The sequence below is a fragment of the Pocillopora verrucosa genome, chromosome 6, assembly GCF_036669915.1.
Source record: "Pocillopora verrucosa isolate sample1 chromosome 6, ASM3666991v2, whole genome shotgun sequence".
NCBI classification, from domain to species: Eukaryota; Metazoa; Cnidaria; class Anthozoa; order Scleractinia; family Pocilloporidae; genus Pocillopora; species Pocillopora verrucosa.
The window spans coordinates 23,241,660-23,255,210 of record NC_089317.1 but is presented as its reverse complement, the minus strand read 5'-3'; the positions used below and the strand labels follow the sequence as shown (position 1 = coordinate 23,255,210).

Genomic DNA, 13,551 nt, shown 5'->3' with positions numbered 1-13,551 from the left:
ACTCGGGAAGAAGAAAAGGGAAGAAAATCTTCTACTACAACATTGTACAGAAAGTATATCGTTTACAAGGATAATTTAAATGTCATTTGTAGGACGATGGAGGCCACAAACACATAAGTGTATCCGTGCATGAAAGTAATTTTATGCGAGCGGACTGAGTGACTAATTAAAAGTGAGAAATTGATTTTACATCTGCAAACTGCACAAAGCTTTGCAGAAAGTTTGAGCTCAAAGCATCAAATTTTTATCAAAAGATAAATAAAACACAGTGTACCCAAATTTTGACGAATGCAAAGAAGGAGGGAAGAAGGGAGTAAAATAAATGGAAGACTTGAGGGGAAACACTCGTCACTCTTTTTTTCCTAATGGATGAGGGACACAAATTTGTATTTTTTTTTTTGCATCTTATTAGCAAAGATGGCTTCATTATGCCAGAAGTCAAGATAGTTTTCTAGAAAATGCACTCAGACTCAGAGAAATTCTTCAAATTGAAATCACCTTATCCTTAATTCGTCATTAGTATGTCGCCTTTAAGGTATTTTTGATAAAAGAACTTCTATATTGTTATCTTTCACTTTTGCAGAACCACAGGTAAGCCAAGCTCGATTTACGAGAACATCTTCACTGTGAAGCTGTTTCGCCAAAGGATTTGTTTGATCAAAACGGGTAATTAGATATCGATCTTGAGCTATTTTTTGGGTCTGTAGGAACATACGAGAGAATTGAATACGTGAGCCAAGAGTTGCTGTGCTCACAGTCACGTCGCCTCAGGGAAGTCCACGGGGGGTTAACAACTATTCAGAAAGCTTTATAGTCATTAACGAATGTTTAAACCAGCTTCAGTTTAGTTTGGTTACTGTAGTTAAACGGAGGAAAAACCCACCGGGAAAGACCCTGAAGAACTATTAAGTATCTCTAACACGTAAGTTGTATGACGCTGCATTCCAAAACATGTGATTTGAGATATGAAAAATTGTCTTTCAAAGTGCAGAAAAAATTAACCATGCTTCGCAGTTGTACTCTGTAACCTTAATTATTCCATCTCACCTTTGGTCCATGGCATTAAACCACGGTCTTAATTCCAAAGTTCTGTCTTTCCATTTCTCTCTACATACTATATTTATAATTCAGGAGCTGTGATCAACGCACGGTTTCCTTAGTTCGTCCTACTTGCAAGTTTTGGAGCACAACATCTCAACTAAAGAGAGATTTTCCATTCGATTGCAAACATTTTTTTCGGTCATTATTCCTAAGACATATGCCATTCAAAAAAGATTTTCTAACCTTCATTTTTCAAGTTAATCAAAACTAAATTGTTTGGGTAACGCGCAAAATACAAAGGTCACTGATAAGAGAGAAAGAAACGTAAATCCTTAGCTTTGGGGTGATTTTGGCCAAATGTGATTATTCGAATGAAGAGTTAGTATCTTTAAATTTACTTCTCTTGAGATGGTTTATCGTAAGTTGTTGTAGATGTTTGCTTTTTTATAACGTAAAATAGATCTGTAAACAACTGAATGTGAATATCATCGGACAGCCTGATAAAGATTCCATGTTCCAGCCTCTCTTCTTCATTTTTATTTGCTTGTTTATTATCGAGGAAACGACTTTTCATTGTCAACAATTTTTAACGAAGAAGATTAATCCTCTATTTAGTAAAACAAAAACCGAAAACAAAATACAACAACAAAGATTTTTAAGAACAGAATCTGGGCCAAACTTCTCATCTCATCATCAATCCACTGTATTTTCAAAATCCCCAAATTTAAGTCGTTTAATTCTATACAAAACCCAAACTCCGTTTAATTTTCTAGAGTTTTTCTTCTTCTTTTTCTTCTTCTTCTTTCAGTTCTCTAAAGAACTCATCAAAATAAGTTACACTAAGAACATTGGGATAAAAATAAGATGATAATTAAAGAAAGTTTATTTCTTCTTGTCAAGATCAGCAATCGTGTTTGCCACGAATGGCTTGGCGACAATTCAAAGCCCACATTACAGTACTGGTGATGGCGTCTGTCGCACTCCGACATCTTACCAGCCAGCAGTGTGGGACTGATCTTCACTCAGTCTACCAAATGATGCTTCAAGGCCACACCTTTAAGACCTTGAAGACCCAACCAGGTACAACAGAATGCAGACAGGCGTGCCGCGCTGATATCAGATGCCAAAGCTTTAATGTCGTGTTCAAAGGGATATGTGAATTAAATAGCAGAACTAAGGAGGCTAGACCGGACGATTTTGTCAAAGACTTGGAAAGATATTACGTGAAAAGCTCAACAAGAGGCAAGAAAACTAATTAAAAGTAAACTATTTATGAGAAACGAGTTTCTGCCTCAGAGCACATCTAGCGTGGATTATGCTAAACCTGTCATTCGTATGATATCAATGATGTCTTCTCCATAGTTCTCCATGGTTTAGTCGTGAAAAAGGCTAACAAGGTCGCAGATGACTCGCGCGAGCCAGCAAAAGGCTCAGGTCAAGTAAAATTGTTATGGAACGTTCGATTACGATGGAAAATTACTCTATTCAAAGCTGGATAACCACAATTCCGTTCTCTGAAATAAAAAACAGGACCTCAATTTCGTAATTGAAAAGGCACATTAAAAAAAATCAAATTCTTTAGTTTTATGTTGCAGGACCAAGGTAGGAAGCGTTGTGAACGAAAAACACGAAAAATGGAATTCGTGCATTCTTTTCCTCAAGTGTGTTTCCAAAACCCTGATGTCAGGCAGGCTGGGGGCCTGGGTCGAATCTCAAAGTTTTCCCCAACATCTGATTAGCTGCAAAAACGAAACAACACTGAAACACAAATTGCCCGGAGACCCTTTCGTTTAATATCTTCCACGCCAAAAACGGCTCGTTAAACTTATTTGTTTCGTTCACACTCAGTCCCTTTAGGTTCCGTTCCTGGGCTGCCAGCCGATTCGTGTAAAGAAATCAAGGCGAGTGAGGGTGGACAAGCGGTCAGCGGTAATTACTGGTTGGATTCCCCCAGAACTGGAAATTCTATTTTAGCTCGCTGTGACATGAAAACAGAGGGTAGGGAATGACAAAATAATTTCTTATCCCGCATGTGCGTAGCGAATATTGATAGAAAAAAAACCTGGAATCTCTATTGATTATTTGTTATCTTTTTGGTTTAGTTGCAGACTATTGCATCAAGCATAAGTGTCAGAACAGTGCAGCATGTGTAAACAGGCATGTGAATTACACGTGTGCGTGCACCTCATCAGGATGGACTTTACCCTACTGTGAAAAAGGTAGGATCTAAGTAATCAAATCTTAGTAGGGTCTTTAGTACATGTCAATTGTGTTTATTCTCTTTCCTATGACCTTTTAGATATCAATGAATGCAAAGTAGGCATCCACGATTGCCATAGCAACGCTGAATGCCAAAACACTAATGGCTCCTACATCTGTAGCTGTAAACCAGGATTTCAAGGAGACGGGAAACAGAGTTGCAATGGTGAGAAAAGCCTTCATGGCTAGGAACACATAAATCCAAAAATTTGGTTTCTTTCTTGATAAGGAAATCCCCAGAAGAGAAAATTCCTATTTTTCGAAATTGATAGCTGCGAAGATTCAGTGCATTTGCGCCTGGGAATTATGCCTGGGAATTATTGCTCTGTTTCCTTAGATACTGACGAATGTAATGAAGGCCTTCATGACTGCCATAGCAACGCCAAATGCAAAAATACAGAAGGCTCGCATACCTGTACCTGTAAACCAGGATTTGCCGGGGATGGAAAAATTATTTGCAACGGTGAGAACATAAATAGTGATATAAGTTACAGATGATTTTTTGTTTAAATGTGGATGGAAATAAAAGCTTTCGAAGCTGTCGGTGTTTTGGACACTCGATAAAGTGAAAGTAGTATAACTGCAGAAATGACCAGCGGTGCCATGAGCTAGTCTTTCATCGCCTCAAAGCGAAAATTAAACCGTCAGTAACGTAAGTTATCGATACCAAGCCAAAGCTTTTCGCTTGTAGGGAAAAATGCGTCATTCTTGTGAACATTCAAGATCAATTCTCGTAAAAAACTTGACCGCTACATGTATTATGAGTTTCTTTTTCTTTGTAAAAGTATTGACCACGATTTTCAATTTATTCATAGGCCATAGATAGTGATGTGTGAAATAATTACTCTTAATATTTCTAGACAATCAAACTTTTCCACTTTTTATTTTGTTTGGGGTGCATTTCTATGAAGCCAGATTTATAGAAATTATTTCGTCAGGAAATAACAATTTTCTTCGCATTCCGCGTCCTTTTTGTAATGTGGTGTCACAAGAACATCAAGGTTATAGATTGAGCTGTGGGTCAATCAAATTTTTTTTTTGAAGGAGTCTTAAGAAAGCAGGGTCATTTATGTTTTAAGTGATAAGAGTGATTGGAAGGCTTTGGCAGCTGCACAGTGTAGAAACACACATCTCTGAACTGGGATTGCCTCGGTTACTTCTTTTTAACCATTTTTTGTTTTTTCATCCTCACCGTCATTCCACATTAGAGACTTCATGAATAATTCAGACTTGATATTATTTTTCTCTTTCAGATATTAATGAGTGTACAGAAGGCTCTGATGACTGTCATAGCAAAGCCGAATGTAAAAATACGATTGGCAATCACCAGTGTACTTGCAAACAAGGATTTTATGGAGATGGAAGGACAAGCTGCACAGGTCAAAAAGAATTTGGAGAAGTCAAAGATCCATGTTTAAAGCATTGACTTGTTCTTTCTCTGGGCTTTTCTCATTTTTTTTTCTCATTTTTTTGTTTTTTCATCCTCAACGTCATTCCACATTAGAGACTTCATGAATAATTCAGACTTGATATTATTTTTCTCTTTCAGATATTAATGAGTGTACAGAAGGCTCTGATGACTGTCATAGCAAGGCCGAATGTAAAAATACGATTGGCAATCACCAGTGTACTTGCAAACAAGGATTTTATGGAGATGGAAGGACAAGCTGCACAGGTCAAAAAGAATTTGGAGAAGTCAAAGATCCATGTTTAAAGCATTGACTTGTTCTTTCTCTGGGCTTTTCTCATTTTTTTTTCTCATTTTTTTGTTTTTTCATCCTCAACGTCATTCCACATTAGAGACTTCATGAATAATTCAGACTTGATATTATTTTTCTCTTTCAGATATTAATGAGTGTACAGAAGGCTCTGATGACTGTCATAGCAAAGCCGAATGTAAAAATACGATTGGCAATCACCAGTGTACTTGCAAACAAGGATTTTATGGAGATGGAAGGACAAGCTGCACAGGTCAAAAAGAATTTGGAGAAGTCAAAGATCCATGTTTAAAGCATTGACTTGTTCTTTCTCTGGGCTTTTCTCATTTTTTTTTCTCATTTTTTTGTTTTTTCATCCTCAACGTCATTCCACATTAGAGACTTCATGAATAATTCAGACTTGATATTATTTTTCTCTTTCAGATATTAATGAGTGTACAGAAGGCTCTGATGACTGTCATAGCAAAGCCGAATGTAAAAATACGATTGGCAATCACCAGTGTACTTGCAAACAAGGATTTTATGGAGATGGAAGGACAAGCTGCACAGGTCAAAAAGAATTTTGAGAAGTCAAAGATCCATGTCCAAAGCATTGACTTGTTCTTTCTCTGGGCTTTTCTCATTCAATGAATGCGTGCAACTTCTTTGTCAGCACACTCGTTAAATTCCTGGTGTCTGATACGTCAGACTAAAAATTTGAGTTGTAAGAACTCAGTGTTGCCCGGATTCAATGCATTTGCACCCGGGAGTTATGTTAAGAGTTACTCTGGTTCCTTAGATATTGACGAATGTAAAGAAGGCCTCCATGATTGTCATAGCAACGCTATGACAATCATGGAGGAAGGAAAACTGCAAAGGCCAGAAAGAATTTGGAGAAGTAAAAGATCCATGTCCAAAGCACTGACCTGTTTTCTCTGAGCTCTTCTCTCCCAATGAAAGTATGTACTTTCTTTGTGAGTGCATTCGTTAAATTCCCGATGTCTGTTTCGTCAGACTCAAAATTTGAACCATAAATCTAAGTATTGTTCTTAACTTGAAGAATATTATATTTAAGCGAAGAAACGGTCCTTTTTATTGGGTGAGCAACTACTAAACAATTTACCACTGATACGAAATTGTTCTTTCACCGTTGACGCCGTTCTACCCCTATTTCTAATCGTGTGAGTTTCCGACTTATTATTTCATAAATATCTCTGATATTTAGATATCAACGAATGTACGGAAGGATCTCACCGTTGCCATCGTGATGCCACTTGTCAGAATACTGCAGGCTCGTATAGGTGTACCTGCAACTCACAATACATTGGGGACGGACTGAATTGCGAGCCTAAAGGTGGGTAGGACTATTATAAATATGCCAAGAGTCTAGCATCAATAGCTCACGATCAGCTTTTATGCTGAACAAAGACACAGTTTTCCACTGACCCCGCGAGCTGCAGGCATAATGGTCCTTTAAAGTATATCTTTGAGGGTCGCTGTTAGGGAATGTTCAGTTGCCTTTATTACGACTTTCTTTTGTTCCTAAGGCTTTAATTCTGGACAATAGCCTCTGGAATTTAGCGCAAGCCAGCTAATGAAAGTGGCAAGCAAGTTTCAAAATGTTTCTTTCATTTTGAGTTGGTTGGCTTTTTTTCTACCTAGAATGTAGCAACTACAAGACTTTAACTTCTGCTCGAAGATTGAAAGGTTCTACGTCAACAAAACCATATGTATGCGACAATTCACTGACTTGGGGCTGGTATCGTATTACTGGAGCCGCAGGTAGAAAAATACCCACTGCATGTGTGCCTTTTAAAAGATGTGGTGGCCAGAGACCAGGCTGGCTCAGTGGTGGTCATCCCAACAAAGCTGATGGCAGAGTGTCCAGGAAGGTCTGGTTTCGCTCGAGTGACAATTGTTACAGAGTATCGACGACTATCACAGTTAGAAACTGCGGTTCGTTCTATGTTTACTACTTAAAGGGTTTTTCACATGGCTCAAATTGCCATCGTTACTGTAGCTCTTACTAAATCACTCTTGCATTCTGGGTAACTTGCAGTAGCAAGGCATTCCGGGTGATTGGCTGGGGATGTCTTAGGCCAAGTAGAAGTAAGTTAAATAACTTTGCCATGGTTAATCATTGTTATTAACAATATTCAATCCACACTTGCACTTACGCAAGCAGTGAGCGTTCTCGTGGTTTTTTAATCTGACTAGGTGTTTAATGCTTAGAGACCAACTCTGAAACATAGATTAGAATTTATCATAATCGCTCAATTATATAGATCGTCCTAAAATGACGTCCTGGCAGCCATATTGGTTACCAAAACAATAACATTGCGACCTCAAACCAATTGTTCTGCAGCAAAGTATGCCTGGCTGCCAAAGTATGTTCAGTTTAGTTTGGTGTAGTTGGGTGATTTATGAGTTATGTTACATTCAGTATGTAAAAGGAAAAAGACGTTAACATTATGTACTGTAAGTGATGTATATGCCTGAAAAAGTTTACAGACGACAACGAAAACGCAAGTACCGCAAGAGTTAGGAGTTAATTTTAGCGTTTTAATTACTGCAAATATTGCAAGTATATTAGAAATTTCAATTTTTTGCTAATATTAGTAATGTAATGGCAGTATAGTGAATAGCTTTTAGTAATCCTTTTTAAAAGGTTTCCTAGCCTATTGCGTTACATTTGTTTTGTTCCCTGGATGTATTATTGATAGGTCCACATATAGCCTGTTTATCATGAAGATCAAATTTATATAAAAACAACGCCACTAAGGTTCACGTCAGACGTTGAGGAACGCAGAGAAATTTACATTACGCCCTATCTTGCTTTCAATGCGATATAAGTAAGAGGCTTTGTTTTCACTAATTTTGCTTTCATCAAAACTAAAACAAAATTGTCTAACGTGATTGGTTATCACCGGCCCCATTTAAGCACTAATAGGACAGCGTATGCGTCGTGATTGTAATTGGACTGTGGAAAAGGACTGTTAAAGGAACAGTTAATACGTCATGTCTGTGTAAGTGCTGTTTTATTACATCTATTTTGAAAACACTGGTAATCCTTGCAATCTAATTGGCTCTCATCGGTGTGCTTTATTCACGAATCGCACCATTTAATGCTCTAAATCGCATCTTTTTCCACAACAACCAATTTTATTTCGAGGCTAGTTTAACGAAACCAATTAAATTGCAGGGAGATGAAACAAATTTTTGCAACTTTTTACAAACCAGCTCAATACTGGATCATTAAAATGTTTGTACAGACTAAAAAAAACCTGCATCTGAGCGACTGAATTTTGTGATTTTGAAAGAGATGTAATAAAGTGGTAATTGAACTTCGTGTCGTTCAATTTTGGTCTGGAATCATACTTGAGTAACGCCCAACAAAGGGAAAACAACTGGCTAAAAGTCTGATTTCCAAATACGGTTATGAAAGTATGAACCAGAGGCCCTGAAGAAAATTCTCGAGAAGTTTTTGGCAACAGTTCTTACGAAAAGCGGGGAAGATTACGAGCGTGATAGCTTTCGTGTAATGGTTGCTGCTGTCGACCGATTCCTAATAGGGAAAAGTACAAACACCTAATTATTCTTGGAAGAAGATTTAAAAGTTTGAAGCTAGTTCTTACGGGAAAAGCCCGACAACTCGGACAACTAGGCGAAGGCAAGCTGATGCTGAACTTGTGAGCCACAACAAGAAATAAAAACAACTAGAAAGGAAAGCAGAATCATATTTTTGCTTGTGTATTATTAATTAGTAATTACATGTTTTTTCTCGTGCTATTTGGGATGAATCAGCACGGGTAAAATTTTTCAAAGCCTCACAAAATTGCACGAGCCTGTTCTGTACGCACAATATTGTGATTCAATGAGATGTAAATAGGAGGCACCGTATTCCCTAATTTGTTCATTTTTTCCTAATTTTTTGGTAGTTTAAGGTCTGTTTTTCCACACTGTACACGAATTCGCGACTTTTTCATACTAAATTTTTGTCTTTTGAATATTCGTTTAACAGATTTAAGGCGTTAACCAGATTCATACGTTTAAAAAAAGCTGTTTTTCTGAGATATTTTCGCCACCGACGCTTGTCGGCAAAAGAGGGAAAACTTTGGTTTTTTCCCCTAAAAAAACTTATCCTAAAAATGACACTAACATTTCCGTGCGCCTTTTGAGATATAATAGCATGGTCAAATTTCAGGTAATAGTAACTATGAGTTGTTGAGATTCTTAATTATTAATATTTTAATTAGCTTTTGATTAGGTTTCAATACTCCGACTTCATACCACGACTTCATATCACCTTCAACTGACAAAAAGATTCCATGTTGTCGTGCGTCTGCTCAGTTACAGATTTTGCAGATGACCTCAAAATCTGGTAAGGACAACAACGTGGCACAAGAGGCACAGCAAAGTGTGTCATTGATGCTCCTACCATATTTTGATCCATTACCGTACAGACCCACAACAACATAGAATCGATTTTTTTTTATATGATAACAAAAAACATAATGTTGTTACTGGTGACGTCATCTATGCGTACGTGCTCGACAGATCATAAGCAAGAGCCGGTTAAAACGCATGTGGAATTCAGCTTATTACATGATGGCTAATGTCCACTTCTGTTGTTATCATCTCTTTCAACTTGAAGCGGGCAATAAATCTATTTCATAGAATTCTTCAAATGATATTCCGAGTTCCACATAATGCACATGCAACCCCCTTTGAGGATCAGCTAGGTCATAGAAGATAAGGTTCGTTAAGGGAATAAAGAGATTGTCGACTAAAAATCTAGGTTACGTGAAAATTTAAAAATTGAAAAAAACCTAGAAAAATTTGTCTGTGCTGTACAATGAGTGCATCTCCAAGATGGACTTGATGGCACGAATGCCATAAGAAAGTCATGTGGAGACATTGTGGAGCAAAACGGCAGGAGAACATTGCTCTTAGAGGCAACATTCAATTAACATGCAAAATAACCTTTTTCATGTCATCTTGTACCATGCACCTCCAGTGTGCCTCGCAAAAACAAATACTTATCTCTCCTAATAAACTCGGGTCGCCACTTTCATTACTGTACAGCTTCACGTGTAGAAACGGTAGGGAAACTGGAGGACTGCAAAAGATCCTGTCAAAAAATTTAGAATGGAAAATGGGGTGGATAGGGGAATACGTCGTTCCCCGTGACATCAGGTACCTGCGGTTTTTAATCTTTTATTTCGCATTTTGCTCTTAAGCGCCATGATAAAAGAAATGAGATGAAAGTGAAAACAGCGCACAATAAATATCAAACTTTTAGAAACTTTATACTGGTGTCTTAGACGACCTCTTTTAAAATTTTTTTTAATTTTACTCCTAAAAGGTTTGTTTCATACACAAATTAAAATTTAATGCATTTTTTAATCTCAAAAATAAGCTGTTCGAGAGAAACTGAGAGCTGTGACTTAAGCCTTTACGTCAAACTTGTGTTTTTTTGTGACATTCACTCGAGAAGAAGAAAAGGGAGGTAGATCTCCTACTGCAAAATTGTACAGAAAGTATATCGTTTGCAAGGATAATTTAAATGTCGTTTGTCCCATGAAGGGGGCCACAAACACAAATATATCTGTGCGTGAAAGTAATTTCATGCGCATGGACTGAGTGACTAATTAAAGATGAGAAACTTATTTTACATCTGCAAACTGCACAAAGCTTTGAAGAAAAACTATTCATTTTCTTAGTTTGCAGAAAGTTTGAGCTCAAAGCATCAAATTATATAAAAAGATAAATAAAACACAACGTACCGAAAGTGACGAATTCAAAGAAGGTGGAAAGAAGAGAGTAAGATAAATGGAAGACTTGAGGGAAAATATTCGTCACTCTTTCTTTCTTTATGGATGAGGGACACAAATTTGTATTTTTTGTTTTGTTTTTTGTTTTGTTTTTTTGCATCTTATAAGCAAAGATAGCTTTATTGTGCCAGAAGTCAGGATAGTTTTCTACAAAATGCACTCAGACTTTGAAATTCTTCAAATTTAAATCAGCATATCCTTAATTCGCCATCACGGCATATTTAACTTTTGAAGAACTACAGGTAAGCCAAGTTCGATTTACGAGAATATCTGCACTATGTACTTGTTTCGCCATAGGATTTTTTGATGAAAACGGGTAGTAATATATCGATCTTGGGCTTTTTTTTTTGGTCTCTAGGAACATATGAGGGAATTGAATATCTGAGCCAAGAGTTGCTTTGCTCACAGTCACTTCGCCTCAGGGAAGTCCACAGGGGGTAACAATTCAGAAGGCTTTATAGTTTACCGAGTGTTTAAATGGGCTTCAGTTTAGTTGGGTTACTGTAGTTATACGGAGGAAAAACCCACCGGGAAAGACCCTGAGGAACTATTTAGTATCTCCAATAGGTAGGTTGAATGATACGGCATTCCAAAATATGTGATTTTGAGATATGAAAAATTGTCTTCTAAAGTGCAGAAAAGAAAAAAATTAACCATGCTCCGCAGTTGTACCCTGTAACCTTGATTATTCCCTTGAATCTTTGGTACATAGTATTGAACCACGGTCTCCATTCCAAGTTCTGTCTTTCTATTTCTCTCTACATACTGAAGTTATAATTCAGGAGCTGCAATCAACGCACGGTTTCCTTACTTCGTCTTACTCGCAAGTTTAGGAGCATAGCATCTCAATTTTAAAAGAGATTGTCCATTCGATTGCGAATATTTTTTCTGCCGTTATTCCTGAAGAATATGCCATTCGAAAAAGATTTTATGACCTTCATTTTTCAATTTAATTAAAACTAAATTGTTTGGGTAACACGCCAAATGAAAATGTCACTTATAAGAGAGAAAAAAACGTGAATCCCTCGCTCTGTGATGATTTTGGCCAAATGTGATTATTCGAATGAAGAGTCAGTATCTTTAAACTTACTTCTCTTGAGATTTTTATTGTAAGTTGTTGTAGATGTTTGCTTTTTGATAGCGTAAAATAGATCTGCTGCAGCAACTGAATGTGAATATCATCAGACAGCGTGATAAAGAGTTCATATTCCAGCCTTTTTCTTCTTCATTTTTATTTGCTTGTTTATTATCGAAGAAACGACTTTTTATCGTCAACATATTCTAATGAAGAAGATTCATCCTCTACTTAGTAAAACAAAAACTAATAACAAAACATAACAACAAAGAGTATGGAGTACAGAATCTTTGCAAAACTTCTCATCTCATCCTCAATCCACTGTATTTTCAAAATTCCCACATTTGAGTCGTTCAATTCATTACAAAAACCCAAAATCCGCTGAATTTTCAAGAGTTTTTCTTCTTCAGTTTGATTACCGAGTCACCTTTACCACATCCTGTGATTCAGTGTGCTCCAGAGCCCACGCATGAATTACTATTAGTCAAGACTTGATCCCGTCACTAAGACTTATAGAAAACATGGATTAATACAAAGGAACCGACGGAGATTGAAGAGCCTAAAGGTGGCTGATATTCCATCAGAAGAGATGTTGAAAATCCTCAATTTAAACTACCTATCTTCACTATACCTATCAAGGTAGATTGGAAAATGACGCCATGTTGATTTAACAATCGATGTGGTGCTATCAAACTTCAAATTGCATGATTTTAACCGACAAATTAATTTTAAAACACTCTCTGCCCTGCCTTCTGCCCGTTCTTTCAAGAACTCATCAAAATAAGTTATATTTAGAATATTGGAATAAAAAAAAATGAAAATGATATTGAAAGGCAGTTTATTTCTTCTTGTCAAGGTCAGAAATCGTATCTGCCACGAATGGCTTGGAAACAAATCAAAGCCCACATTATAATACTGTTAATGGTGTCTGTCGCTCTCCGACATCTTACCAGCCAGCAGTGTGGAACTGATCTTCGCTCAATCTACCAAATGATGCTTCAAGGCCACACCTTTAAGACCTTGAAGACCCAACCAGGTACAACAGAATGCAGACAGGCCTGCCTCGCTGATATCAGATGCCAAAGCTATAACGTCGTGTTCAAAGGGATATGTGAGTTAAATAACAGAACTAAGGAGGCTAGACCGGACGATTTTGTCAAAGACTTGGAGCGATATCACGTGAAAAGCTCAACAAGAGGTAAGAAAACTAATTAAAAGTAAACTATTTATGAGAAACGAGTTACTAACTTCAGAAAACATCTAGCGTGGATTATGTTAAACCTGTCATTCGTATGATATCCATGATGTCTTCTCCATAGAGATGTCCTCTCCATAGTTCTCCATGGTTTAGTCGCGTAAAGAGGCCAACAAAGTCGGAGATGACTCGCGCGAGCCTGTTATTTTCTCGGTTCCATGTCAAAACTTACAACTTTATTCATCACGAAATCATTATAGTTTATACAGAGTGCGGTGCTCGTGCTTATGTTAATTGTATAGTTGTGCGTGCTGTGCGAGTGCGAAGGTGACAATTACATAGTGTAACAAGCCAGCAAAAGGCTCAGGTCAAGTAAAAGAGTAATGGAACGCTCGATTGTGATGGAAAGTTACTCTGTTCAAAGCTGGATAAGCGCAATTCCGTTCTCTG

The 13,551-nt window shown here is 37.3% G+C and overlaps 2 protein-coding genes across 2 annotated transcripts in view; both read left to right on the top strand.

Moving 5' to 3' along the window:
• Positions 1-871: 871 nt before the first annotated feature.
• On the top strand, positions 872-7,027 carry LOC131770404 (uromodulin-like). The gene is made up of 5 exons (XM_066168998.1): positions 872-922; positions 1,947-2,283; positions 2,890-3,039; positions 6,223-6,351; positions 6,660-7,027. The coding sequence occupies exons 2-5, from the start codon at positions 1,965-1,967 to the stop codon at positions 7,025-7,027; spliced, it is 966 nt and encodes a 321-aa protein (XP_066025095.1). The 5' UTR covers positions 872-922; positions 1,947-1,964.
• Positions 7,028-11,349: 4,322 nt separating this feature from the next.
• The window catches only part of LOC131770595 (uromodulin-like), a 26,363-nt gene continuing 24,161 nt past the window's right edge, over positions 11,350-13,551 (top strand). Inside the window, exons 1-2 of the mRNA XM_059086319.2 lie at positions 11,350-11,398; positions 12,763-13,104. Coding sequence (XP_058942302.2) covers positions 12,786-13,104 — 319 coding nt within the window. The 5' untranslated portion in view covers positions 11,350-11,398; positions 12,763-12,785. The remainder of the gene's footprint in view (positions 11,399-12,762; positions 13,105-13,551) is intronic.